Source organism: Clytia hemisphaerica, unplaced genomic scaffold (assembly GCF_902728285.1).
Source record: "Clytia hemisphaerica strain Z4C2 unplaced genomic scaffold, Clytia hemisphaerica genome assembly, whole genome shotgun sequence".
Lineage (NCBI taxonomy): Eukaryota > Metazoa > Cnidaria > Hydrozoa > Leptothecata > Clytiidae > Clytia > Clytia hemisphaerica.
Genome location: NW_027103621.1, coordinates 496,975 through 523,375, shown reverse-complemented (window position 1 = coordinate 523,375; position 26,401 = coordinate 496,975). Strand labels below are relative to the sequence as shown.

General features: G+C 37.6%; 3 protein-coding genes across 3 annotated transcripts; all 3 read right to left on the bottom strand.

Moving 5' to 3' along the window:
- Positions 1–618: 618 nt before the first annotated feature.
- On the bottom strand, positions 619–4,293 carry LOC136802285 (uncharacterized). The gene is made up of 5 exons (XM_067058999.1): positions 3,982–4,293; positions 3,332–3,562; positions 2,770–3,001; positions 1,392–1,680; positions 619–702 (listed from the first exon to the last, which is right to left on the bottom strand). The coding sequence occupies exons 1-5, from the start codon at positions 4,271–4,273 to the stop codon at positions 619–621; spliced, it is 1,128 nt and encodes a 375-aa protein (XP_066915100.1). The 5' UTR covers positions 4,274–4,293.
- A 14,212-nt stretch (positions 4,294–18,505) lies between these two features.
- Positions 18,506–20,219, bottom strand: LOC136802397 (uncharacterized). The gene is made up of 2 exons (XM_067059135.1): positions 18,729–20,219; positions 18,506–18,543 (listed from the first exon to the last, which is right to left on the bottom strand). The coding sequence occupies exon 1, from the start codon at positions 20,067–20,069 to the stop codon at positions 19,239–19,241; it is 831 nt and encodes a 276-aa protein (XP_066915236.1). The 5' UTR covers positions 20,070–20,219; the 3' UTR covers positions 18,506–18,543; positions 18,729–19,238.
- A 1,034-nt stretch (positions 20,220–21,253) lies between these two features.
- On the bottom strand, positions 21,254–23,107 carry LOC136802284 (uncharacterized). Its single transcript, XM_067058998.1, has one exon. It carries the CDS (start codon positions 23,105–23,107, stop codon positions 21,254–21,256), a length of 1,854 nt encoding a protein of 617 aa, XP_066915099.1.
- Positions 23,108–26,401: the final 3,294 nt, after the last annotated feature.

Genomic DNA, 26,401 nt, shown 5'->3' with positions numbered 1-26,401 from the left:
TTTAGAATGACAGATTGAATGTAGCCTTTTCTTTGTTTTTAAGCGGCATATTTTTTGAATCTGGTAATGGGTTTTACTTTCAATCCAGCGTTTGTGTGAAAACTACGCCCAGATTTTTCTTCAAAGCTTCAAGAGTTTCACATCTAGCCCCTTTGAGGCTTTGAAATCAATAATCGTGCTCTTTGGGTTTATGGTATGACTTAAGAAACGCGAGTGTCAAACCGCTTTTTTCTCATGATATCCTTGTGTTTTGATGTATCAAATTCATTTATGGTCATTTATGCATAGCTAAGTTTTGGATACAGTAGCAATGTTAAAAATTCGAGTGACCGAAGAAAATATCCTCTTTATGTTGAGTGTGTCCCAAAAAAAGCGCGCAAATTTTCATATAAAGTAGAATCTACAAAATTCGTATGTAAACTGGGTTTAGAATAATTGAAATTAATAATTAGATTCTCTGTTCAATCAATAGATATTCAACTCTCCAAGATGATCAAATCTAGGTTTTTGAGATTGAAATATTAAATATTTAAAAGGCATCGAAATTTGTATTTGAATCATACGTATTTTACTTTTTTATCCTGATTTGTCGGCTTTTTTTGGGATACACTGTAATTCTCAGTTGTTCCCTACCTCCATCTTGATAGGCAATGTTGCAGCATCTGTGTTGAAGAATTGAACAATTGCATACATCTCTTGACCCTGCAGAGTTGTCGATGGAAAATATATTTAAACTAAATCTTCTGATGGGCCTTTCCGGAAAAAAATTGAATATGGGGGTGGAGGATAATAACATTGACCCCCCCCGGACAACGGATCTCACCCCCGGACAATCCTCAGTTGACCCACGGACATTCAAAATCACCCTTAATCAGAGCAAGTTTGCTCCTAAAACAAGGAAAACCTTGCAGATTTTTCAGTACCCCCGGACAAAATATCTAATACATCCTCCACCCCCATGTACAATAATTTTCTGGAAGACCCAATATTTAGCACTTAGTCTCAGTAAGTACTAAGGCAGTTGCTTTAAATGCAAATCGTGGGTATTGTAATATTTAGTTTAGTTAATGAATGAATGATATGGTGTGAAGATAACGTTAAGCTTGATATTGTATTTGTGGTTGGAGATAAGGGTGAATTTTAGAGGTAAAGGTCCCTGCTGTTTACAGATTTGCTTCATAAGTAATACACCTTGGTTTAGTGGGTTTAGCCTAATTATTTTGGCTTTCTTCACAAGTTAGCTAATAAGTTTGCTACTTAACAAAGGTGACAGGACAATTGTTTAATTGTCTGGGATTGTTTGGGAATTCATTTTTTTAGGCGGGAAATTGTCCAAGGGGGGCAATTATCCGGGGTTCAATTGTCCTAGAATCTTTACAAAAAACACCTACCTTGTCGTATAGCTGTGAAGCTTTACTGGAGAGAAACAAGAGTGTAAAAGCTGGTGCAATAATCCACGAAAAGATACACAGTTTTCCATACAATCCATGAAATGTATATACACCAAGACGTAATATAACACAGACCAGGCAGAGATCGCCTAGGTAAGAGATCATTAGTAATACACTGACTATGCTATCGAGTTTTGAGCACAATGATGATAAGTCGAGAAACTTTTTACGGATGTCTTTGACGTGAGCTTTGACGCATATTCCTTTTTTGCTTTGGATCTCCAAATATCTGAAATGGAACCAATCGTTGTCTTGTATTAGATTACTAAAATACCCCCGTTTCATAAACCCATTGGTGCCCAAGCCTCACCGCAAAATTTGCCTAAAACTTTGTCCCCGGTGGGAAAATTACCCTAGATTTCAACCCCACTAAAAAATTGATTTAGATTTATCCCCATTTGAAATTCAAGTCACAAATACACTTCAAAGCAATAAACAATACAATTTCTATCCCTATTGAGATTTTGATAGAAATTTTTATCCCCACTGGGGAAAATTCTCACTGGGCTGTGAGAGGGGGGCGTACGGGGGTCGCAGACACCGAAATACCGACGCATATTTCTTGGATTACCGTCAACACCGATAGCAAAAAAATACAAAAATCCTTATTTTGTCACCGCATGGCATGTTTGACACCGAGATACCGTCACTTTTTTCTTCAAACACCGAAACACCGACAGAAAAAAGGGTTAATACCGTCACACCGTCAAACTCGTACGCCCCCCCCTGTGAGACAGGGATATAGTGAATAACATCAGTTTTATTGTAAAAGCCTCTACAGTCAAAAGTTCATGTCCAGTCGAAAATGAGCCCTCTTAGAAGTTTTTCTACATTACGAGTGTTTGAATTTTTTGAATTTTTCTGAGTCAATCGCCAGTAAGAAACTTTCGGTCGGGGTTGTGGATAACGACATTTGTCGTTTTGTATTAAATTTGTCGTTCTTTTTGTCGAATTTTGTAAATGCAGGATTCTTTAGATAAACCCCCTCTGTAGACTAACCGTAGTCTTTATCCAACAAAAACCAACAAGAACCAGTAGATTTTTGAAAAGGCTCGACTTCTCTTAAATCTTTTGGCACTTTGAGCCTGAAATTGCTCTTATCCTGCCCTATTCCTAGGTGAGCAAACATCTGGTTTTAATACTAATATATATATTTATACTAATTTGACCCAGGCTCATTTTTGTTCTTTAATTACACTTATTTTTTTGAGTCTCGTTGTTCTTTAAAAAAAATTTGTAATACCCAGATGAATTAGGGGTGGGATAGAGAAGAGTCTTATATTGAAAAATTGGTTAATTGCAGAGAAATTAGGTTTACCTGTAATATTCATTGAATGTATAGTGCAGTGTTTGTATTAGCGTACCCGCTAGCGCACACGGTAAAAACCATCCACCGAGTAATATGAGGTCTGTGATGACTTTCAAGGCGTAATAAATAGGTTCTGTGGATGTAATGGGTAGAATGGACATCTCTCGGAAATCTTGAAGTTCGTTATTCGGGTAAAACATAACAATAACATTGGTGACTGTGCAAAGTAGAATGACAACACCTGGTTTTTGAAAGGGAATGGTATATATTTGAGTTATTTCTGAGGTTATTTCTTTCAATATTCATTTGTTTCTCTTTTAATTGCAGTGGTGGGACCATGACCGCATGGTCACTCAGGTGAAATGGGGTACAGCTACGTGCCGTCATCGTCAGGGCTCCTTTTTAGGCTTAATGTTTGACGGGCTCGCAAACTCACTGAATTTTGAAAAGTATATTATCAAAAGCAGGGTCTTTGCAACTGACCGGGTTCCAAATTCTGTTTTCTCAGGTGGTTAGAATTTGAGAGCTTTGAACTATGGAGCCAATGTAAAATCTCCCTTAAAACACTCACCAAAGGCTGATAACCAGATCCTCATTTTTCGGACAAAATGGCTTTCAACTATCGGACATTGACATGTTGTAATCTTGTTCAAAAAATCCTCTAAATCGGTGATGAAATTCCACAAGATCTCTCGATGACAGAGGTAGAGAATGTATAGAGCTTGTCCAGTTGATTTCAAAGTGAATACGATGAAGACTCCGATCATGTAGTAACCATTACTATTTCCCACGTACCAAAGACCTTCAGTGAAAGATAAAGATGAGTTTATATTATCAAAGATATTATATGTATAATATAATGCTTTACCTTGTGGATGTATCAAAGTCACTTTCCCTCTCCCTTTCTATTCCTCTCCCTCTCTCCATCTTCCCATTCCCTCTCTTCCTCTCTCTACACCTCTCTCCCTATCTTCTTCTCTCTCCATCTTTCCCTCTCTCCCTCTCCTTTTCTGTCTCTTCCTCTCTCTATCTCACTCTCCCTCTTCCCCTCTCTCCATCTCTCCTTCTCTCCATCCCTCCATTATCCCTCTTCCCTCTTCCCCTCTCTCCATCAATCCCTCCCCCTCTCTCCCTCTTCCATCTCCCCCTCTCTCCATCTATCCCTCTCTCAAACTTTCCCTCTTCCTTCAAAGATACATGCATTGGTTGAGTTAAACTTACCTGTAATCGTCCTGGTCAATAGTCCTACGATGATCAAATTAATTAAAAATGCATAATATTTCCAAAATACAATCGACCATTTATTAACACCCATTTCTTTAAGTCCAGAAGAATCGTTATAATATAAGCCAAATATCTTCATAGTGACTAAGATGGGTCGCAAAACATGACGTAGAACAGGTTGTCTTGGTTTCGAGGATGACACTTCAGGCTCTTTGGAAAATGAACATATTGAATTGTCGCTTGATACGCGTTTTTGGTCCGGCATTGAATATCCGTTTGGGATCTCCATTTTCGGATCCTATAATTTGATTTACTAGTATATGAAGAAAATTCTTATTGGTTAAAAATTCTTATGAGGTTATCTTAAAATTCAGGCACGAGAGTTTTTACAAGCTCTTATTTGATTTGGTTGGTCGTCAACCAGTAATTAAACAATTTTGTAACTTTTTCTAAAGAACACGTCACTTTTATTACTTCAAATGACCAATTATTAAAGTATCTTATAAAAACTCCATCTCGTCTGAAAATTTGATATTCCCATTAATCTACGTCGTTTATGGTAAGATATAATTTCCCGGGCTAAGATTTTAGTTATTTTTACGGAATATTGTGTTAACTATAAAAATTGCCTAACTTTCAACTACCCGGATGGTCTCTACCCGTTGGAAAAGTAGCAGTTGGATCTAAGTCTGGGAAGTGAGATCTTACCCCCCCCCAAACAACGGTATCAACCAACGCCACCAGGGGATTGAATTCGAGTTAACCAGAGTTTAATAACATCAAATTTCTGTAAGGTTTCGGTGAGCACGCCAAAATCTAATGATTAAGTACGGCGGGGACCAAAAACTCCATGTAATTATATCCTAAAAGATAGTATGTTTATGTAGAGGCAAAGTACGGGCGCCAAGAACTTCATATGATTAAGTCCTAGAAGATAGCATAGATCCTAACGTTTTGCCCCTTCCAAGTCAAACATCCAGCACCCTAATTAATTCAAACACAGTCCCCTTGTCTTATCTAGCGTTTTGCCGAAACCAACTTTTCATGCCGATTTAATATTAAAAATTTGCCATGACCCTGTCACTTAAGTCTTTACCATATGATACAAAATGTCTCACTAAACTACAACCTCTCGTAGAAATTCTTTTTTTTTGTGAAATTTATGTTAATTGTCGCTATATTTGAACTCTCTAGTCTATCGCAACAGTGATAAAATAAAGATTGAAACTTCTCTCACTATAGCTCTGTCGTAACATATTGTTAACTTTGACTTTTCATTTCTTAATAGAAAAAGTAAAGTAAAAATTGAAAGGTCTAATTTGAACCAATAATGAAAAGGGAAAATTTGAGACTTTTTGTAACCAGATGGGGTACTAAGGTCTTTTGATCTTATCAGAAATTTGAAATCATATTAACTTCTTGTTTAACCCTTTCAAGGCTGATGACAGATTTTTATTCTTATTATATAGAGTGTTAAGGAGGGCGGATTCGCCCTATTATAACGTCTCCATTTTTCGATCAAAATTGAACTGGCCAAATTTTAAAAACCTTTTGTTGTCAGCGAAATCATCCTCTAGTGAATCTATTTGAAGTTTACCACCGAGCACGCACATATCCATCAAACTAGGTACCGTGAAAATCATATTCTGGCCTGTAAGGACGAATAGCAATTATTTTCAGCGCGTAACAATCAATATAGAGAAAAGTAACCATGTCGACAATCCAAGATCTTTGATTAAGTTCTGAGATTAAGTTTAGTTTAGATTAAGATTAATTCGCTATTAATCTTCAATTCTTTCTACAGTGATTAGATTGACACATGCGCGATAAAACTTCTTTACTTGGTCGTCAGAGGTTAATATTTTCTTTGAAAACTCAGCCACTGATACTCAGGGTATGATCTAGGCAAGTCCGCGCATAGGGCCTTGTTTAAAGATTGATTTTCAAAAATTTCTCCCCTCGGGGCCAACCATGGTAACTCCTCAGATAGATCAAGTGATTTAGAAGCCTCTATAATGTCTAATGTAAAGGTGGTTCAATTTTAATATCAGTTACGAGTTAACTCAGGCGGAAAAAAAGCAAAATTTCAGTCATATCCAGAGAAAATAAGCCTTATTTTGTGCTAAAACTCAGGGACACTCAGGGAAAACCATTGCTTGATTGCTTGAACCCTGGAGGGTTTTCTCTTTGACAAATACTTAAAAGAAATTCGAATTATAGAAGTTAGAATTTGCGAGAATTAACCCCATCAGAATCAACCAAAAATCGCTCCAATCTTTGGATTTACAAACAACATTAATGCTTTGTTAATAAATAGTATTTCCTTCAAGTTTCAAATATGATAAATTTATATGCTGTAATAATCTATCAGTGCAGTGAATAAAATTGTTGTCATTTGTCAACCCACAAATATATGTCAATATTTTCACATCTTTTATATGGTTGTTTCAACAGAGAAAGTTCCATTTAGCAGATTTATGTTACCTTTTGAACAGACAAAATCATAAAATTTTAGTAAAACACAGAACATATTGTATCGATGTCTGTAGACTGTTGTTGAATGATCAAGATTTGGGAGGTGAATTGAGGAAATTAGGATTTTGCCTCTTTCCTCTGCGAAATTTTCGCCAAATTATTGACCGCCAAAAGTGGTCTTTGGAAGGAAAATCCTGAAATATTAATACACCCCCTTTCTAACAGACCCGGTAGGATTTCTTAAGCCAGTGAGGGTAAAGATAACGGACCAAAACGTTGATTGGGATTGGTATTCCCATTTTTTATGGCTTGGGATTTGAATTCCATTGTTTTTGAGCCAGAAAATTCAATGGGGATGGAAAACACAATATTTTGCAGTGCCCAGCTGGCACACAACGTTGTTTCAACGTTTTTTCAACGTCCATCTAACGTTCACAACGTCCATATAACGTTAGACGAACGTTGAAACAACGTTGTGTGCCAGCTGGGTGAGGATCTGCTAATCTGATTATATTCAAACTACAGTATAATTTTCCAGTGGAGCTGATATGTTGGCCAATTTTTTTCCAGTGGGAGAGGTCCCAGAGAGTCAGAGTCTGTGAGAAGGAGGTGTATTAATCACTCTTTTTAAGGGAGAGGCTTCTACAGGATGGCTTTTTCCACAAGCTTTGGCCAGCCCAACGTATCATAGGATCCACTTTTTGAACACATCCCCAGGAATAGCACTCTCCCCAGGTTTATCGATTTTATCAGTAGCGTGGTGGCAGGGGGTGGTGCCCCCCCCCAGCAGTGGATTTTTTAAGGGGGCGCTGAAAATGAAGGGGTGCAAAAAGGCTCTTCAAAACATTGATTTCGGAGCACCTTCCCCTTTTTACCTCACAATTGGCAATTTTTTAGCCCTAGAAATTGAGAAATGTCGAAAGATTTTCGCACTATTGTCAATTTTTCCTAAAGAGGCGCTAAATTGCCAATTTCCCTATTTTGCCTCCCCAGTGTGTGCCAAGTCACCACGCTACGGCTTTTATCTTCTCATTTTCAGATCATTATTTGAACCATTCTTCGTAACTGTCTTAAAACCCAAACAATACAATTCTCATATTACTTTCTAATTACCCCAAATGACCCATACTAACGTAGTTTTGACTGTATACTGCCTATTAAACTTTCCGGTCTAAACTCCAAGAAAAATCTGTTAATCAGTCCAGAAACAACTAATCGTTCACACATTTATACACATAAGTTTATTATACCAATGTTAGTAAGCTCTCCTCTAATAAAAACGTAGCATAACATATAGGCCATTTAGATAGAGTCTTCTAGACTACCAACTTAAATTATTCAGTGAAAGAGAGTGATATCCGACACACTTCCCGTGTCCTGCAGATCCTTTATTTCTTATGAATATAAAATCTTGATCATCAGAGTATTGTAAAAGTATATTAAATGTAGGCCCCATAGAAGGGTATTGAATGAGTTTACCATTCGTCTACCTTTTATAGTTTTATAACGATTTAATGGATAAACCCCTCTCTTATTCAACACATCAGCTTGTTTTCGAAGTGATGCCATTTCAGCTTATTCCTAAAGAATTTTTTAAGACGTACCCACTGACCTTTATATATCCAAGCTTCTCAATCCCGTCCAAGCAAGATCTTTGATCGGAGTTTTTTGAAAAAAGTAGTACCCTAATGGCGGCACTACTCAATATTGGTGTAAATGCATCGAGAGCGTTAGATCTACTTTCCCTCGAAAACTTTTGATGATCTCGAAAACTTTTGATGATGTAGCGCCGTTCGACGTTAATTTTTAACACTGCAATGGCTTCCTTACGGGTACCAATTCAAAAAAACTTCGATCACAGACGGCGGATATATAAAGGTCAGTGGACGTACTATCTATATTAATCTCAAACCAGAATATCCATTCTACGCACACCACACTCTGCTCTAAAGAGATGTGGCCAGTGAAACGATCTGACCTGCTTATCTAGGCCAAAAAATCAATGATTGATGTTTATGATTGAAGTTTTGTTTTGGTGCAATGAAAAAGATCAAAGTGGTCCATCAAACAGTGTAGATTCCCAAACGGAGCCAGATTTTTACAGTGCATACTTGCCATGCACGAAGTAATCAGAATCTTCTCGGAGATTAAATCTATATTGACTACAGAATCAAATGCCTCTTAGACGATGCTAAAGTTAGAAGGAGGGTCCTATTTTCGGTATTTTTAAAGAATGATGACATCATCAGGTAGCCAATTAAGCCCCCCCCCCCCTTAGATGCTCGAAGGTTTAAGATTAGAATATTTACCCTTATCCCTTGTGTATTTTTTTACAGAGAATTTCGAATGGGGATGAAATCAAATTCCAACTCCTAGTGGGGCTGAAAATGTGGGGTTTTTTTCTACCGGGGGCGAAGTTTTGGCTAAATTTTTGTGGTCTGTGACACAGAGTTGTATTTAATGAAAGACTGATTTTAGTTCACTTTAAACCTCATTTTGGGATAAATGTCCATAGTGCACGTTTTTTTATAAGAAATTTTTTTAAATATTCTTATTTTCCCCCATTTTGTGATATTTTTGTCCATTTTCCTAAGAAATCTGATGTTTTAGAATCCCCAAATGTTCTTAGTTTGTTCGTATAAAACGACTATCAGTTTGATTTACGTTACTCGTACTACTATCAAAATCCTGAACAATCGTCATTATAGAATGTTTTTTCTTGTCATGCTGATGTACACGATTTATTTTATTAGAACATCTAAAACTTTTGGAGCCTTTGAATGTTCTTAATTTTTTTAGTTTTAGGCCTAAAAATGTTCTTATTTTCCCCATTTTGTGAATATTTTTGACAATTTTCCTAAAAAATAAGGTGTTTTTGAGTTAAAATGTTCTTAACTTTGTTCTTAACATTTTGGCCATCGAAGCCGCACGTTCTAAATAGGGCTTGTATATAGTTTGTTCATTTTTTCACTGAAGATTGAATGGAAACTTTGAGTATGAAATTAACTTAAATCGTTTTCTTTACTCAAACTAGTTTGTTCTTATAAAAAAAGTGTACTTAGCAGACGTTAATTCAAGTCATTTAAAAAGATGTTTTTCCATTCGCCATGCTGATGTAATCAAAACATATTGAAGTTAGTAGAGGAATGTTCATTTTGATAGATATACACGCTTTTTTTTATAAGAATACACTTTATAAGAATGTCCATGATGAAAATGACCAAAAAATTTAGAATATGGTAAGAATATCACCATCAAGGAATTTTGAGACGTATGTACTAAATGTTAAATCTAGTCTGAATTAGGATCCTAACCTAAGAATGCTGTAAGATGATTTTCCCAAAAAAGTTAAGAATATCCATGATGAAATGGATTTACACCATTCTTATAAAAAAAAAGCGTGTATGTAGTATGATTAAACTTTTGAGTTGAATGATATATCTTTACTGTAAAATCAGTTTTTTTGATGCAATGTTATGTATGCATGTATTTGTTTTGAAATTCGATCAACCTGATTCTAATCTGTATTTTATATATATATAAAAAGTCTTGTGTGTGTGAGCTTTTCGATGTCGAATTCTCTATTTTTAGCAAGGTTTCAAGAAGATAAACAGTTAAAAAGATGGAAGCCAGGAGAAGTGGATCGTAAGAAAACTTTAACATTAGTGGAACTGGAATTCTCAACTTCAGTTGAGCTAGAATCTGAGAATGTGTGTGTGTGTGTGTCTGTCTGTCCGTGTGTGTGTGTGTATGTCCCAAAACTTTGGGGCAGCCTGGAGACTTCAAAAATTGTTCGATTTGGCTGAAATTTGGCACACTTGTTCCTTGGGTGAATATCTGGGGGTGTTTTTTCATTTTTCAAAATTTTTGATTTTTGGGGCCTGGGGACGAGTTTTCGCCAAAACGAGGCTAAAACTTTGGGGCAGCCTGGAGACTTCAAAAATTGTTCGATCTGGCTGAACTTTTGCACACTTGTTCCTTGGGTGAATATCTGGGGGTGATTTTTTCATTTTTCAAAAATTTTGATTTTTGGGGCCTGGGGACGAGTTTTTCGCCAAAACGAGGCTAAAATTTTGGGGCAGCCTGGAGACTTCAAAAATTGTTCGATCTGGCTGAAATTTTGCACACTTGTTCCTTGGGTGAATATCTGATGGTGTTTTTTTTCATTTTTTGAAAATTTTGATTTTTGGGGCCTGGGGACGAGTTTTTCGCCAAAACGAGGCTAAAACTTTGGGGCAGCCTGGAGACTTCAAAAATTGTTCGATTTGGCTAAAATTTTGCACACTTGTTCCTTGGGTGAATATCTGGGGGTGCTTTTTGCATTTTTCAAAAATTTAGATTTTTGGGGCCTGGGGACGAGTTTTTTGCCAAAACGAGGCTAAAGCTTTGAAGCAGCCTACAGGCCTCCAAAATGGTCGGATTTGGTTGAAATTTGGCACACTTGTTCATTGGGTAAATATCTGGGGGTCTACAATTGGGCCTATGAATAATTTGAAGCCACTGAAGTTGAGCCCAGTGCGTTGCGCACGTTCGACTATATTGCATTGTAAGAAATGGCTTTTTGTGAACCCGCGCGTGCCAGGGCCATTAAACGATTTTGCGACGTTAAAAGGCCAGTGTTGTAAAACTGGAAGAATCATTTATATCCCCCTGTCAACGACACCCCTGTCTCACAGCCCCGGTAGAACTTTTTTCTTCAGTGGGGATAAAAATCCTAATCGGGATAGAAATTTTATTGTTCTAAGGTTAAAAAATCCAGTGAGTTTTCGAGTGAAATTTCTAAACATTGATTTTCGAGTTGGGGATGAAATCAAAAAGTCAATTTCCCAGTGAGGCTGAAATTCTAGGGTACTTTCCCACCGGGGACCAAATTTTGTTGGTATTCTCTGGGCCTCTGATACTCAGGGTAAAGTCTCCTATTTTATTGGAAGGCTCTTCTAGGGGCATCGACCTTGACGACCTAAGGGGGGGGGCGCTGTTGGTGGCTTACTGGTTCAGGTTGAAAAAAAAGAGGATACTACTTAGCTATGCATCTCTGTATGCTTGCATGGATCACTAACCTTTATATACCCTGGACTAAACTATATCTGTAATCTTTGATCGAAGTTTTTTTTAAAGTGGTACACTAATGTTGGTCGATTTATATTCAATCAAATTTTCCGTATGAAATTCTTTTCACCCACATTAAGTAATGCTACCATTATGGTACCACTTTCAAAAGACTCTGGTCAAAATATGTTGCTTGGTCGGGATCGAGAAACTTTGCCCAGTGTATATAAAAGTTAGTAGTATGAGTGCCTTCCCCGGCAAAACTCTTTGTAGGAGAGTAAATTAATAAGTCTTGCCCTATGCGACTGCTAGAAGCGGCAAAAAATGTCTCTCTCGATAGTTATCTACTCAACAGTAGGAGAAGACGCCACTGTTTTCTTCCTGGATTGTTCTACCTAGCTTTGGCTCTTTTCTTCAATTGCTGCAATACACATTTTTTATAAGAAAAAACTATATAAGAACATAAGGCTTCGAGGACTAAAATGTTAAGAACATGTTAAGAACATTTTAAGGCTTATTTTAAGACATCCGAAGGTTTCAAAAATTTTGGATGTCGTTATAAAAAATATAGTATAATGGACAAGATATGAAATCACAAAATATCTACTGTCGGGGTAGCTGTTGTCGTATAATAATGTCGTATAATTCATCACTTCCGCGGCATTTCTCCTCTACAGCCATACTAGTAACGGTTTTAACCTCCCACACCTTATTTTCCTGCGCGCTAATCTTGACGGACGATAACATCGTCTAAGACTGGATGCGAGTTTGTCAACTGTTTTTCTTTTGTTTGTTTCCAGAGTTAACTAATAAGAAAAATACATGAAAATAAAAGAAAGATTCGACCAGCTTAGCGAATGCATCGATCACCGCCGTCAGTTTGTGTTCCATCCCTTTGAAGAATAGAATAAGATGATGATAGAGATCCTCATTCAAATCCCTCGAAGGATTACCTAGATTCTCATGAGGATTCTTGGAATAAAGGAGTTGTAATAATTTGCATTTCACGCCGGTAATGGTCGCAAGCACCCTTTGCAGAAGAATAGAAGAAGAAAACAGTGATGTTTCCTTGTCAAAACCCTGTTTCAACATCCAATGACAACGAAGAATTATTTTATGTCACTATCCAAAACACGTCTGGTAAAACACTTTGTAAATGGTATCCACCACCCAAAACCAATGATATAATTACACCTATAAATCTTTTGATATTTCTAAGAGAAGATCTTGGTATTCCTTTTAATTTTCTAATCCTCTATCTTGGTGATCAAAGCTTAAGCTATAAAATTGGTATCCAAGATAATCGTTGGCATGATGAGGAGATTTTGGTGTCCAATAGACCAGCAGTTGTCAAGATTGCATTGAGAAACTATTGTAACGGTGGTGATCAAATTGTTATTGACAAATTAGCTAAGAAATTTGACCTGATGCAAGCACGGTGTGTCAAGATTATTGAAGACCGTTCTAAAGCTATTCTTATTGAAAATATTCTTGATTTATCATCCATTAATGGGCAAAGACACTGGTTAAAATGTGTTCAAAGTTTGATGTATCGTAACTATGGATTAATTTCGTCAAAATACACCTTGAAGTTAGTGGACGATATTGTGAACTTGAATAAATCGGGTAACAGCACTTCTACAAGGCGGCCACTGAAGTCTTTTTCCCGTCTTGAAGACTTGTTTTTTTCGTCAAACATAGAGGAATTTAAAGAAATTGTTTATTTAGAACTATCTCTTGTGGGTGGTTGCCTTGATGAGGAAAAGAGAAAAGATTTTTATTTCTCAATATTAAAAGTTGAAACGTTAGTTTTGAAATCTTTGACCAGAGTGGAGAAGTTGAAGATGTCGGATTATAAATTTTTTCATATTTTGCAAGACTTCATTGATAGAGATTGGAAGATCCCAAAGCACTTACAAGTTTATATGCATCATGGTCAAGAAATCCAAAATATTTCAATGTTTGTTGATCTATTTCTGGATCATGGTACTTCTGAAGAGAAGCTCAACAGATGCTTAATTCTGAATCTGATATCAAAAGAACCGAATTTTATTAATATAGATCTTGAATGTCCTTATGACAGCTCACATACCCAAAGGTTAGGTGTTCCACAAACTATTCGTATAAAGGAAACTGCAACTTTAATGGACGTTGAAAAAGCTTTATTAGAGACTACTAAAATACAATTTACCGTATATCCACCAGTTGAAACTTATCAAGAATTATATAAAGCACAGCTACAAGAGAAAAATATATTTTTTAATGATCAGGACTTCAACTTACCAAAAGACGAAATGTATATTTACGAATTGGAACGGAAATGCATCGGATCTTTCTTTTTGCAGGTTTTCAGAAATGTTAATGTTCAAATACAACGTTGCGACGATTGCCAGTCACCCGAACCTTTTCAAAAGACATTTTCTATCGCCCTCTCAGATGTGTCAGTTAAAGACGTTGAAAATAAATTTAGTGTGGATTTTCCGAATGGTTTTTGCTGTCATGAGACTAAGCTTAAGTTCTTAGTTGAACCCGACAATTCGATAAGTCTACGTTCGAATGTTCTTGTTGTTGAAGACAATCAAGTGTTGAATTTCAAAGCAGTAAAAAGATCGCTAAGTACCCGTTTCAAACAGTTTTTGGGCTTGAAAAAATGAACTTATTTTCATTCGAGTGTATCTGACGTCTAGCAGCAAAGACCGTGTAAGAGGTGTATGAAATAATTGGAGTAGAATTTATATAAATTAACACGAAATAAAAGTGGTCATTTTTATGATGATATATTGCCTAATTTTCTTTTTAGAAACTCGTTTTAACGGGATAACTTTTCACGGGGATTAAATTTCGTGGTTGAGCTCATCTGCAAAACTTTTAAGATTTCACTGGGACTTAATTTGTTTGTTTGTTGAAAAACGCATTAATAGCGCTTCTTTAATGCTAGTAGTAGACATTTAAAAAGAAGTTCATATGACAATTTAAAATCACTAAAATTTTTTACCCCATAAGTACAAATTAGGAATCGATTTTTTTATTGAATAAACATCAAATAATTTTGTTTTGTCGATGATGATTTCATCTTTGTGAATCAATTATACGGGAAAAGGGTTCATAGCTTATTGGTAGAAAATTCGTCGGCAAAAAAGGACGGAAAAATTGCCCAGTAAGGAATTTTTTACCGTGGTGAATTTTTTCCAGTCAAACTTTGGTGTTGATTGCATTAATAGACTTGAAGTTGTCGCTGTTTTCAATAATGACGTCATTTGAATCTTACTTATGACGTGTTTTTTCGATGTATTTCATAACGTCAAAATCAGTTTTTGGCCGATATCTTGAGATTGGCTTGATTTAAATTTTGGGCCAAGCACTTTCCGAAATCCTCTCGTTAATAAGCTTCTTTTGAGCTATATACGAAAGTTAACGAACAATAGGAAGCGGTGCGCGTGACGCAAAATATGTTTGAGACTTGCCTTAACTCACCTGAGTAACCGAACTTGGAGATGGATTTTCTAAAATCGAGAGCCAAATATTGTCCAAATTTTACCGATTTTAAGTGCTCTTTATTTTGCATGATATTGTCGATTATAGAGTAGTCTGAAAAATTAAGAACGCATTTTTTAAGAACATTTTAGGCTGAAAATTCCTAAAAAAATAAGCACATCTAGGCTCAGCCAAATTCTAGGTGTTCTAATAAAGAAAACGTGTACTTACCCTGTAAGTCAAGAAGAAGCTTAATATCCACTTACTTAGTAAGTCATTGTATTAATGTCGTCCTTCGTGTGTAAGTAGGGGGTCGTACGGGGTTTGCAATTTCCGAAATACCGAACAATTTTGCTAAAATTTCTGAGATTCCGTAATAAAATACTTGCAATTCCGATACCGACTTTTTGGGTATTTCCCTCGTTTTGACTAATTTTTCATGTATGAATTCCGAAAAAGGGGAATAAAAACTTAATAATACCGAAATTCCGAAGCAAAAATTCATGGATTTCCGATACCGAACTCGACCGAAACAATTTCAGCATTCCGAAATACCGAAGGAATTTTGCCCGATTTCCGAAATTCCGAAGAAAAAAGGGTCGATTTCCGCAATTCTGAAATACCTTACGCCCCCACTAAGTAAAGGGGTGATGTGGAATATTTTTGTGACTGAAATTCGGCACTCAGGTTTCTTGTAGCGAAAGCATCCACCGTAGGGGGACTTCAAATCTGTTCTGAAGGCACGTTCCAGCCGGATATGGCGGTCTGTTCTTAGCAAACTAAAAAGAAAAAAGTCTGCTGGAAAAAGTGGTCTGTTCTACTGTAGATTGGGACCAGCTGGATAAAAATGGTCTCGTTCTACTGAAGATTGGGACCAGCTGGAAAACTGGGAAAATATGATCTGTTCTACTGAAGATTGGGACCAGCTGGAAAAATATGATCTGCTCTTATGAAAAAATAGCTGATATTAAAAAAATAAGGTATCTAAGAATTTCCTATCTGTTCTGAGGGAAACTTCAAAAAAGTCAAAAAGTCTTTGAGATTTGTTCTTTTTCTTCTGAATGTGGTTGCCTGGAGTGACAGCTGAAAATTCTCGAACTGTTATGCTAGCTAGAAATTAAGTTTCTGTTCTTTAAAGTCCTTCAATGTCAAGCTGGAATTTAGCGATCTGTTCTTATAAGATTTTGTCAGCCCTGATTGATAAGAACGTTAACTCGCGTAAACTCAATCGCCTGGTAATTTTGTACCTGTCCTGGAAAAATATAAATGTTCTGAAGTAAAAATTTCTCCTCTGGAAACGAGGAACTGTTCTTAATTTCGTGGAAATCTCTCCAGCTGGCAAATCAGAACAGATATTTGCAAATTTTAGGTCGTTGGCTGCTTCTGTTTGTTATAGTTACGTCCAAGGGTCCAGCCGAATGCCACCAGAAAAAAAAGAAATTGACTTGCTCTTGCTGCTCCAGCCTCTCCACCTCTCCAATAAATGGGCGGTGCAAATTCGCCCTCGCTCAGAGCCACCCAGCTATTTTTACCGCGTTTTTTAGAAATCGAAAGTGCTCTGGAAAATCAGTCGGGTTTGTTTGAAAAATATAACGCAATCCTTAAAGTCATTGTATATTAGGTTACACCAGGTTTTTGCTAAGTCGTAGTATTATATGATTCACATATAAAGCAGTGTTCTTCAGATGAATTCGACTGGACTTGGTCGACCATGTTTTTATTTTATATAAACACGAGAAGCACAAATTTCCATATCATATACATATTTTGACTGGTAAAACTTCGTTTTTACCTTTTAGGACTATTTAGACAGCAATCATTCATTACATTATTCAAGTACAAAATGTTAGGCTGGACATCTTTTTAATTTTATTCTAGTATTTTTATCAACAGAAGTTTTTACATAGATTTCTTTTTTTTTGAGGTGTCAAGGTTTTATGAGGTCCTGGCCTGGTGTGAGTGAGTGGAACAGTAACATGAGAGGACATATCAGTCTTTGCCCTAAATAAATTAGACAACTGCGTTTTGTATAGACCTTTTTTCAAAGAGGCCACCCTGTTGAATAATTATGTAGTCCAGCAGAAAAACAATGATAAAACCATGCATAATTATAACAATATGCATGATACAGTAATTATGCATGACTCTATCATTGTTTTTATGGCTGGACTACATAATTATTCAACAGGACGTCCTCTTTGAAAAAAGGTCTATGCTCAAGTCGGGTACTTGCATCACTGGAGGGAAACTTGTTGCTGCATAGCCATCAAATGGGCAGTTCCAGAAAAAAAAACATTACCCCCTGTGGACGCCAGGGTTTTTTGGATTTTTTATTCATTTGGAAATCCTAAAAAAATTGAAAAAGGTTTCATAAAAATCTAGGTTTTTTCCTCATTACTTAGTTAGTCATATCTATCGAAAAATCCATAAAATTTGCTCTATTTTCTTGCCAAGTATTGGAAAATTCATACAATTTGCTCTATTTTCTTGCCAAGTATCGGAAAAATCCAAGATTTTCCCATAAAAAAAATTAAATGTTACGGAAATCCTGAAGTTTTTCAAAAGTAAATTGTTACTTAAAATCCATATGTCGTCCACAGGGGGGCAACGGACTAGAAACAACTTGAACCGTCCAATGAATAACCAATCAAAGCAGCAAAATTTCAAAACAAATGAACTACTAGTTCTGGAGATATATTGAAAAGTTTAGACATCGGTAGTTCGCGTTCGCAGTTTGTGTTCCCAGAACCAAAGTCCCATATTGAAAGCTTATTTTCCTCTTTTAACAGCAATAAATAGTTTTAAAGCAAGTTTACGCAAAACAGTAAAACCGGGGGTTATTCGATCTTGTGGGGGAAAAATCTTAGGATTGGGTGGTTCGATTGACTTGGAATTTTCACTCAGCTTTCTCTCTCTTCTCTACAAAATCTACAGTAACCCTATCTGGCATCTGGTTGCTGTTATTTTTCTGCCACAAGATTTTCGTATCTATTTTTAGTAAATGACGTCATGAAAAAATGTTAGAAATTTCAAAGACAGGGGTTTGAAATTTCTAACATTTTTTTCTTCATAATTTTCTTACGAGCACGGTAAACCAATGAAGTATAAGCCCTAAGGGCTAGAAGTCAATCTCCTTGGTAAGATTTGAAGCCAACAAATCCTACCAAAGTTGCGCGGCCTTGAGCGGCTCGCCTGGTTTTACACAAATGACAGATTGAAACAGGGGGGGGGTCAACATCCAGATACCAGACCCATAGCCGGGTGGTGGTGTCTTTTTTTCCTTTAAAAGTCTGAAAAGTCAAGTTGCTATTGATGGGGGTGGGTCCCCCTTTTTTTAGAAAAAAAGAGTTATCCTCAGTTGGTATTGATACCAAAATAGGGGGTGGGTACCCCTTTTTTTAAATAATATGATTCAGAAAGTTGGTATCCATATCAAAATGACAGCAAAACTTTCCTAATTTTTGCCCTTATAGCTGGAAAATACCCCGGGGTTCATCTGTTGCATGGAGTTCACCACTGAGGATTCTCGTACTGACGTATATTTGTAATCAAGGATTCAAACTAAATAGATACAAAGATCCAAAATTAGTTTATATGAAAAAACAAAAATGAATAAATTCTAAGACTAAGTCTATATCAAACAAAGTCTAGAGTATATGAGACTAGGGTATCATACATACAAGAGAGGATACATTAAAGTAAACAAGAGGAAATATATTGAATAGTAAATAATAAATAATGCTTACCAGCTTGCCAGAGTGAAAGAACTGTGAAGGAGAATCCAAAATGTCAAAATGATTTGAAGACTATCATTGATTGACTTATGTTTATTTGAAATTTATGTTGAGAAAATGACTAAGTCCTGAGGTGTTGACTCTCTGAGTGCTACATGTCAACTGAACTCTTAAGAAAAGTGGACAAGCTGCCATATTTATAGAAAATCTAAACCAAGTTGGCCATAAATACTAAAATTATGAAAAATAGCTAGGAAATGTAAATATGATGAACCAAGTTGGCTATCAAACTAAAATTGATATAAACTAGAAAATACAAAATAAATGATCATAAATTATGCAGAAAACCTGGTTTTCACTGAAAATACTGAAAAATGCACTTAAAAGAAACCAGAATAGACACAAAAACAAATGGAAGAGACTCAAGATAAAATGAGATCAAACTTGAGATATTGGTAAATTTTGCAGTTCAATAAGTTCAATATTGGTCAAATTACACTGCCCAAAGACACGATGCAAAATTTATTCATTAATACAACCAGCAAATGCCAATTCTTCACTTATACTCAATTCATCATACGGGTGAATCATGATCAAGCCACGAGTTGCACGAAACGTTTCACGATCAACATTTTCGCTATGATTTCGATACTTCACCAATACCTTTCGAATCTTTCCATCTGTACTTTTCTCGACACTTTTCACCATTCCATATTGGTATGTGCTTGAGAGTGCATTCTCACGCTTTGCAAATAGGACGATGTCTCCGGTTTTGATGTCGTATTCGTTCTTGAACCATTTTGGTCGATGCATTAGCCGTGGCACATGGACAACGAGCCATGTTTCGAACCACGCTTGAAATATCTCTTGATTCAACCTGATGAATTTATCAGGTTTTGTGCTAACATCAACAGGAAAGGTTGGACTTCTCTCGTTATTTCTGCCCAGTAGCAGACGATTTGGTGTTAAGACATCAGATATCTCGTAATCAGTCTGTCCAGCAAGAGCAAGTGGCATGTCATTGATTGTATTTCCAACTTGTGCTGCAACAGTTTCCCATTGCATTAAGGAAAGCTTATGGTTGTGGAAATTCATCTCGATTGATTTCTTTATTTCTTGAATCTTCCTTTCTACCTTTCCGTGCATGAAATGACCTGAAACTGGACATACTTCAAATTCGATCATTGTGTCGCGATGAAGTTGGTTTTGAAGATCCTTAAAGTTGAGTCGGAGAGAATCACATCCTTTGACTAATTGACTGCCTTCATCTGGCAACAAATACTTGGGATAGCCAACGTTGCTTGAAAATCTGATAACTGATAGGATGAATGATGGTGTACTGTAGTCATCCATAACATGTATTTTTGTTGCTGATGTTGTTGTACAACAAAAAACCACCAACCAAATCTTTATACTCTTTCGCTTATTGAAACTTGAATATGCACTGAATGGACCACATAGATCCACTTGAGTTGAATAAAATGGTGGTGCAATATTGAGACTGTGCTGAGATACTGGACCCATTTCAACGTTGATTGCTTTCTTGGCCAGGTAGCGGCATCTTTGACAATTCCTTCTGATAGTACGAATTAGATCTCGTCCATCGATGATATATGCGATCTGTAGAACGTAGCGATACACTGTTTCCACTCCTTTGTGTTTAGCCACCGGGTGGTGCCAGTGAATGAAGTTAACAATACTGTAAGCGATTGGCGAATATCTGTCGACAACTGGGACAATGAAGGTTGACGAGGACAAGTCAAACATTGCATTGGTGAGCTTTCCAGTTGATGTGATTTTTTCGATTGGAAGGATACGTTCGTTGTAGTAAAGAATTCCATTTTTCTCAGATGAAATGTTTGCCAATCTCTTTGATGGTGTAAATTTCTTCACTTCATGGGTTGCTTTCATAAAGAAATATTCCTGTGCCAACGCGTTGTTATCCTTTGAAGATGATTGTGGTAGACACGACTTGAGTTTCAGGAATTTGATCACAAGAGCAAGAGTTGAAGTGGCTTTCTTCCAACCATATTTGTTAGGATCAATGATGTACTTTGAAAAACTGTATCGATCAGATATTGATTGTGCTGATGATGACAAATGGCAAGTTTGAGCTTCTGACAAGTATGACATTGACAACATGCTCTGTGGACTGATTGTTGATATAATTTGCTCTTTCTCAATATCCTTGACTTCATCCTGATTGAGCTTGATTTGATTAACAGTCTTGGTTGGGAAGGTTTCCACTGATTCTTTCATCCATGGAAAACCATTGAACCATTTTGAATCTTGACAAATTTCATTCAAGGATACACCTTTTCTTGTCCCGATATCAGCAATCATGTCTTGACTTTTGACAAACCTCCAGTCATCAGGATTTGTGAAGCGATGAACTTCGTTGACACGGTTGCGGACATAGGGTTTCAATTGTTTGTCACTATGAAGCCAGAAAAGCACAATTTGGCTGTCTGTTAGCTTTAATGAAGATTGATGATGCTTTTGAAATGCTCTTCTCACAACTTCACCAGTATGGGCGTTCAGAGTTGCAGCATATAGTTCAGCTCGAGGTTGGGTGGTGCCATCTGGTACGAGCCTTGATCTCGAGAAAAAACCAGTTGACTTGAATATCCACCAGACTTTCTTTTGAATCGTGCATATATTGCAACACATGCAATATGCTTGGATGCATCACCAGTGTCGATTGTATCTAGTTCAAGGCTTGCAGCATCTTCTGGAATGCAAGCTCTTCTGTACCTCACATTTGAAATTTCTTCCATCATAGCGAAATGGGACTCCCAAATTGGTTTGAAATCATCTGGAATTCTGTCATCCCATCCAAGACCTCTATCCACAAGGTTGTGTAGGTCCAGTTTCATACCTGCTGTGATGGGTGTTATCTTTCCTGTGATGTCATACAATTCTGCCACCTTTGATACACATTGTCTTCTAGTTAGGTTCTTTGGGATATCCTTGATTGACATTGGTTTCTTCCCCCTAACTTTTGTTGCAAAGTTAAGTTCACTGACATCCAAGGACACTTCATCTTGTAGTGGGAACCATTTCATACCAGCCACACTGATGCTTTCACCATCGGCAGAGAGATCCTTGTCAGGTGTTTGTTTGGAAAAAGTGACTCCCTTCAATGCAAAACCACCTCTATTGACTACAACTTCCAGGCCATCTGCCAATTTGATTGCTGCTGACATTGATTCAGCACCTGATAAACAATCGTCAACATACACATCTTTGGTTATGACTTCGTAAGCATCAGGATACTCGTCTTTTGATAAACGTGCTGTCTCCCTGAGGGCACGTTCTGATTGGTTACCAGAGGATTTGACTCCATAAATTAGAGTTTTGATGATCTTTTCCTTTGGGATTCTTGTTCTGTCCAAATTCTCTTCCCAAATGTATCTTTGCAGGCACCAATGACTCTCGACTAACTTGACAGAGTTGTACATCTTGCGGACATCAGTATGAAATACAGTTTGGTGTGATGTCCATCTGATCAATAACTCAATGAGTGAATTCATATTGTTTGTACCCTTTGCTAAGATGTCATTAAGGCTGTATCCGCTATTGGTTGGTTGGGAGGCATCAAATACCACACGACAAGGCGTGGATAAAGAATTTGGTTTCCAAACTGCTCGCCATGGGATGTAGTTCACAATTTCACTGTCATTCAATAAATTCTGTTGGGAGGGCGTCATATTTTCAACGTAATCTACGAAACCCAATGTATGCATCTTCTTTTCTGATAAGAGAACATCAGCCTTGTCACTTGGATTGTTGTCAAGCTTCTTCAGTTGCTGATAATAAACTTTCAATGCTTTGTGTTTGTTGTTTGAAAGTTTGACTTCTGGTTTGTGGAGCAATGGCAGATGAGCATATGAGGTTCTGTTGGCAATGTCAATGGTGACGGATCGGTTGATGATTTGTTGCTCAATTTCCTCTCTGATGCTGATCGATTCTGTTGATGCATTATTTTTGCAGTCTTTGCAATCTCGGCAGTTGATACATCGGTAGGTGATTTCACTACCAGCGTTCTCTGCTTGCTCAAAGATCTTTTGGTTGCGTGAAACAAGTGCATTTGAATAGTTGGGTGTGTCCAACATTAGATTTTGATAATGGTCTTTGGGAACTTTCATATGAAGGAGATCAGTGTCAGGATTGATGTTTGAGCGTAGGATCTGATGACGGTCTACAATGAATGAAGTCATCTCTTGATTGGCAATGTGACTGTTGTTGATCTTGTTGAAAGCTCGATGTGGTCCACCAACAACTCCTCTTCCACCATCTGCACTCTTGAACAAGGACTCAAAGATTGTAAGTCCAGATGGTAATTGATAGATTTCCTTGGGATGATATCTCTTGTATTTGATGCCAAGCATTATGTCTACCTCTCCCCCAATTGAGGCAGGCAAAGATGGTAGGTTGGTTGGGTCAAATCCATCTTCCTTGTAAGCCTTTGATATGTCATGCTTAACTTCTTTGAGTGAGTGAACTGGGAATTTGGAAGTTATTTGTTTGAGACAAAGGCCTCTGATGGTGGCGTCCTGACCATTGAAGAGTGGTAGAAGGATTTTGTAACCTCCAGAGCTGATTGTTGAAATCTTTCCAACTCCTCCAATTGGGATTTTGCCATTGAACTCTAATGAGGCACGTTTGCCCAGTTTTCTTGACAGCTTTTTCAGTGATGACCATATCGCTACATCCTAGATCGAAGAATATTGTATACCTTTGACCGTCAACTTCAATTGTCTGCAAAATGTAAATGGCATTGTTGTCAACTTCTGGATCAGGATTAAGGTTCTTCAGCGAGTTGAATGTGGTGAAGAAGACCAGCTTTATGTCCTTCGAGAAGGGTGATACATTTGATTGTCGATTGATGTATCTGTCCTTGTACGTTTGAAGAGTATCTTCATTCTGACTGTTGGATGCATGATCTTGACATACGAGGACATGCTTCTTTGTAGGGAAGTTATCATGTGATTGATGTTTTGCAGATGAAGTGATTTTGACATCGACCTTCTTTGTGTTTCTCATTTGATCGAAGTGCACCAGGATACAAGCATTGCCAGCAATATCCTTTCTTCTTTAGGGCGTTAAATCGTTGTGATGGTGTCATCTCCACGAATACTCGACATGAGTAGTACTGAATGATCTTTGAACCTTTAGGGCCATTTGTCTTGTTATGTCCTTCTTCACCACAAATGAAACATGCATCTTTGTTGTTGCCAGGACTTTGAGTTTGATCATCTTGTCTACCAGAGTGGTGTGATGAGGAAGGATTTCGAGGAGGGACTGATTTAGAATCATTGGTGCAGTGAAGCAACTTCATTTGTTGAATTGATAACTCTTTCTCGAGGAAGGTGATGAATTCTTTCCAGATGTCAGCATCGTCAAGATGTCTTCCATCAATAGATTCAAACCATTTTGTTTGCCGTTTGTCATCGAGTAACGCATAGATGTCTTTGATGGCGTTGCCGTAGTAGAGATTACTTTCAATGTTGTGTTGCTTTGCCAACTTGATAACGTCTTTGATGATGTTGAGGATTTTACTGATTGACTCGATCAACTTCTCAGGATCACGAGTCCTCCACATCCGATTTGACTGAGTGAGATGAGCCAACTTCTTTGAAAGGAGTAATTTGGCATCTCCATACGAGGATTTGAGACGTGTCCATATTTCATCTATCTTATCAATTCCTTTGACAAGACTCAAGGCTGGACCGTCAAGGTAGTTGTTTGTGAGAAGATCTGGGAGAACTGATGATGGTGTATTCTTCTTGTGTAGTTTCTCAAAGTCGCTTTGGAAGGTGTAAATATCAATATCAGATTCATACCCTTTGAACTTTTGAAGCTTGATATTCAATTTCGATGATTGAAATTTCTGTTGCTTGAGTACTTCATTGGTTGATGCTTCATGCTCAATGGTTGTAACGTATTTGTTCTTGAGTGCACAGACTTCATGATATGATTGGATGATTCCATCAACTTCACTGTGGTCTGCTTTGTGTGAGTTGACCAACATTTCTTTGACTTGGAGGGCCATGTGATCCAGCTTCTTTGTGTAGTGGTTCAAGTTTGATTTTGCATTGACCAATTCATCGTAGCTGAAGTTGGTCGGATCTTGGCTGAAGATGGTGCGTAATGTTGGGATGGATGGAAGTTTTGATTTCAGTCATCAGGAACTTGTGGGAATCCAACTGGATCTTCTGTAATTCACAATCTTCTACTTCTTTGTCGCGTCGCAGAATTCTCATATGAATCTTGATCTTTTGTATGATTTCTCTGAATGAATCTGAAGTTTCGTTAAACCTTGTTGAGAAGATTTCAAGGTAGTTGTTATCTCCAAGTGTTAGCTGCAATTCTGTATGGATTGTGCGAAATCGAGTACGAAGTGATTCAGTTTTGGATGTCAATAATTCAGCCTCTGTAAGAGTAAGTTCCTCAATGTCACTTTCCACAACCATGTCTTCAAGATCGTTTGCAATAACACACTGCTCTATGTTCAATTGCTTTACCCTTTCCATTTCGACTGGTGTTCTTTTGTTGAGGGTTGGAGTAGAAATTCTGGTGATTGGTGTAGAAGAAGTCTGGTTGATAAGTTTGGTTCTGTGATGGTTGGTGGAATTGATTGGAGTGTGACCATGAAATCCTGATGATTGATTAACCAGAATAGGAGTGATGTGTGAAGTCTGACCATTGATGTGTGAAGTCTGACCATTGATGTGTGAAGTCTGACCATTGATGGGTGAAGTCTGACCATTGATACGTGAAGTCTGACCATTGATACGTGAAGTCTGACCATTGATACGTGAAGTCTGACCATTGATACGTGAAGTCTGACCATTGATGGGTGAAGTCTGACCATTGATGGGTGAAGTCTGACCATTGATGGGTGAAGTCTGACCATTGATGGGTGAAGTCTGACCATTGATGGGTGAAGTCTGACCATTGATGGGTGAAGTCTGACCATTGATGGGTGAAGTCTGACCATTGATGGGTGAAGTCTGACCATTGATGTGTGAAGTCTGACCATTGATGTGTGACGTTGGAGCGTTGAATTGTGAGGTCAAAGGGTAGGTGTGTGACCAACCATGATGGGACCATGGATTGCTTTGATACAACATGGGAGCTCCTTGGTGATACGCAGGAGCGCTATGATAAGACATAGGAGCGCCTTGATGAGACATAGGAGCGCCACGATGAAACATTGGAGCACCATGATGATATGTTGGAGCGCCTTGATGATACATAGGAGCACCTTGATGATATGTTGGAGCGCCTTGATGATATGTTGGAGCACCTTGATGAAACATTGGAGCACCTTGATGAAACATTGGAGCACCTTGATGATACGTAGGAGTGCCATGATGAGACGTAGGAGCGCCATGATGAGACGTAGGAGCGCCATGATGAGACGTAGGAGCGCCATGATGAGATGTAGGAGCGCCATGATGAGATGTAGGAGCACCTTGATGATATGTTGGAGCGCCTTGATGATACATAGGAGCACCTTGATGATATGTTGGAGCACCTTGATGAGACGTAGGAGCACCTTGATGAAACGAAGGAGCGCCTTGATGAGACGTAGGAGCGCCTTGTTGAGATGTAGGAGAGTCATGATGAAACGTTGGATCACCTTGTTGAGACATTGAAGCGCCATGATGAGACATTGA

Coding starts and splice junctions, on each gene's coding strand:
- LOC136802285 (XM_067058999.1), bottom strand. CDS start 4,273: ATGGAGATCCCAAACGGATATTCAATGCCGGACCAAAAACGCGTATCA. Junction 1,681..2,769: donor ACATTCAATGAATATTACAG/GTAAACCTAATT, acceptor GTTCCATTTCAG/ATATTTGGAGATCCAAAGCA. Junction 703..1,391: donor CTTCACAGCTATACGACAAG/GTAGGTGTTTTT, acceptor ACAACTCTGCAG/GGTCAAGAGATGTATGCAAT.
- LOC136802397 (XM_067059135.1), bottom strand. CDS start 20,069: ATGGATGACTACAGTACACCATCATTCATCCTATCAGTTATCAGATTT.
- LOC136802284 (XM_067058998.1), bottom strand. CDS start 23,107: ATGCTTGGCATCAAATACAAGAGATATCATCCCAAGGAAATCTATCAA.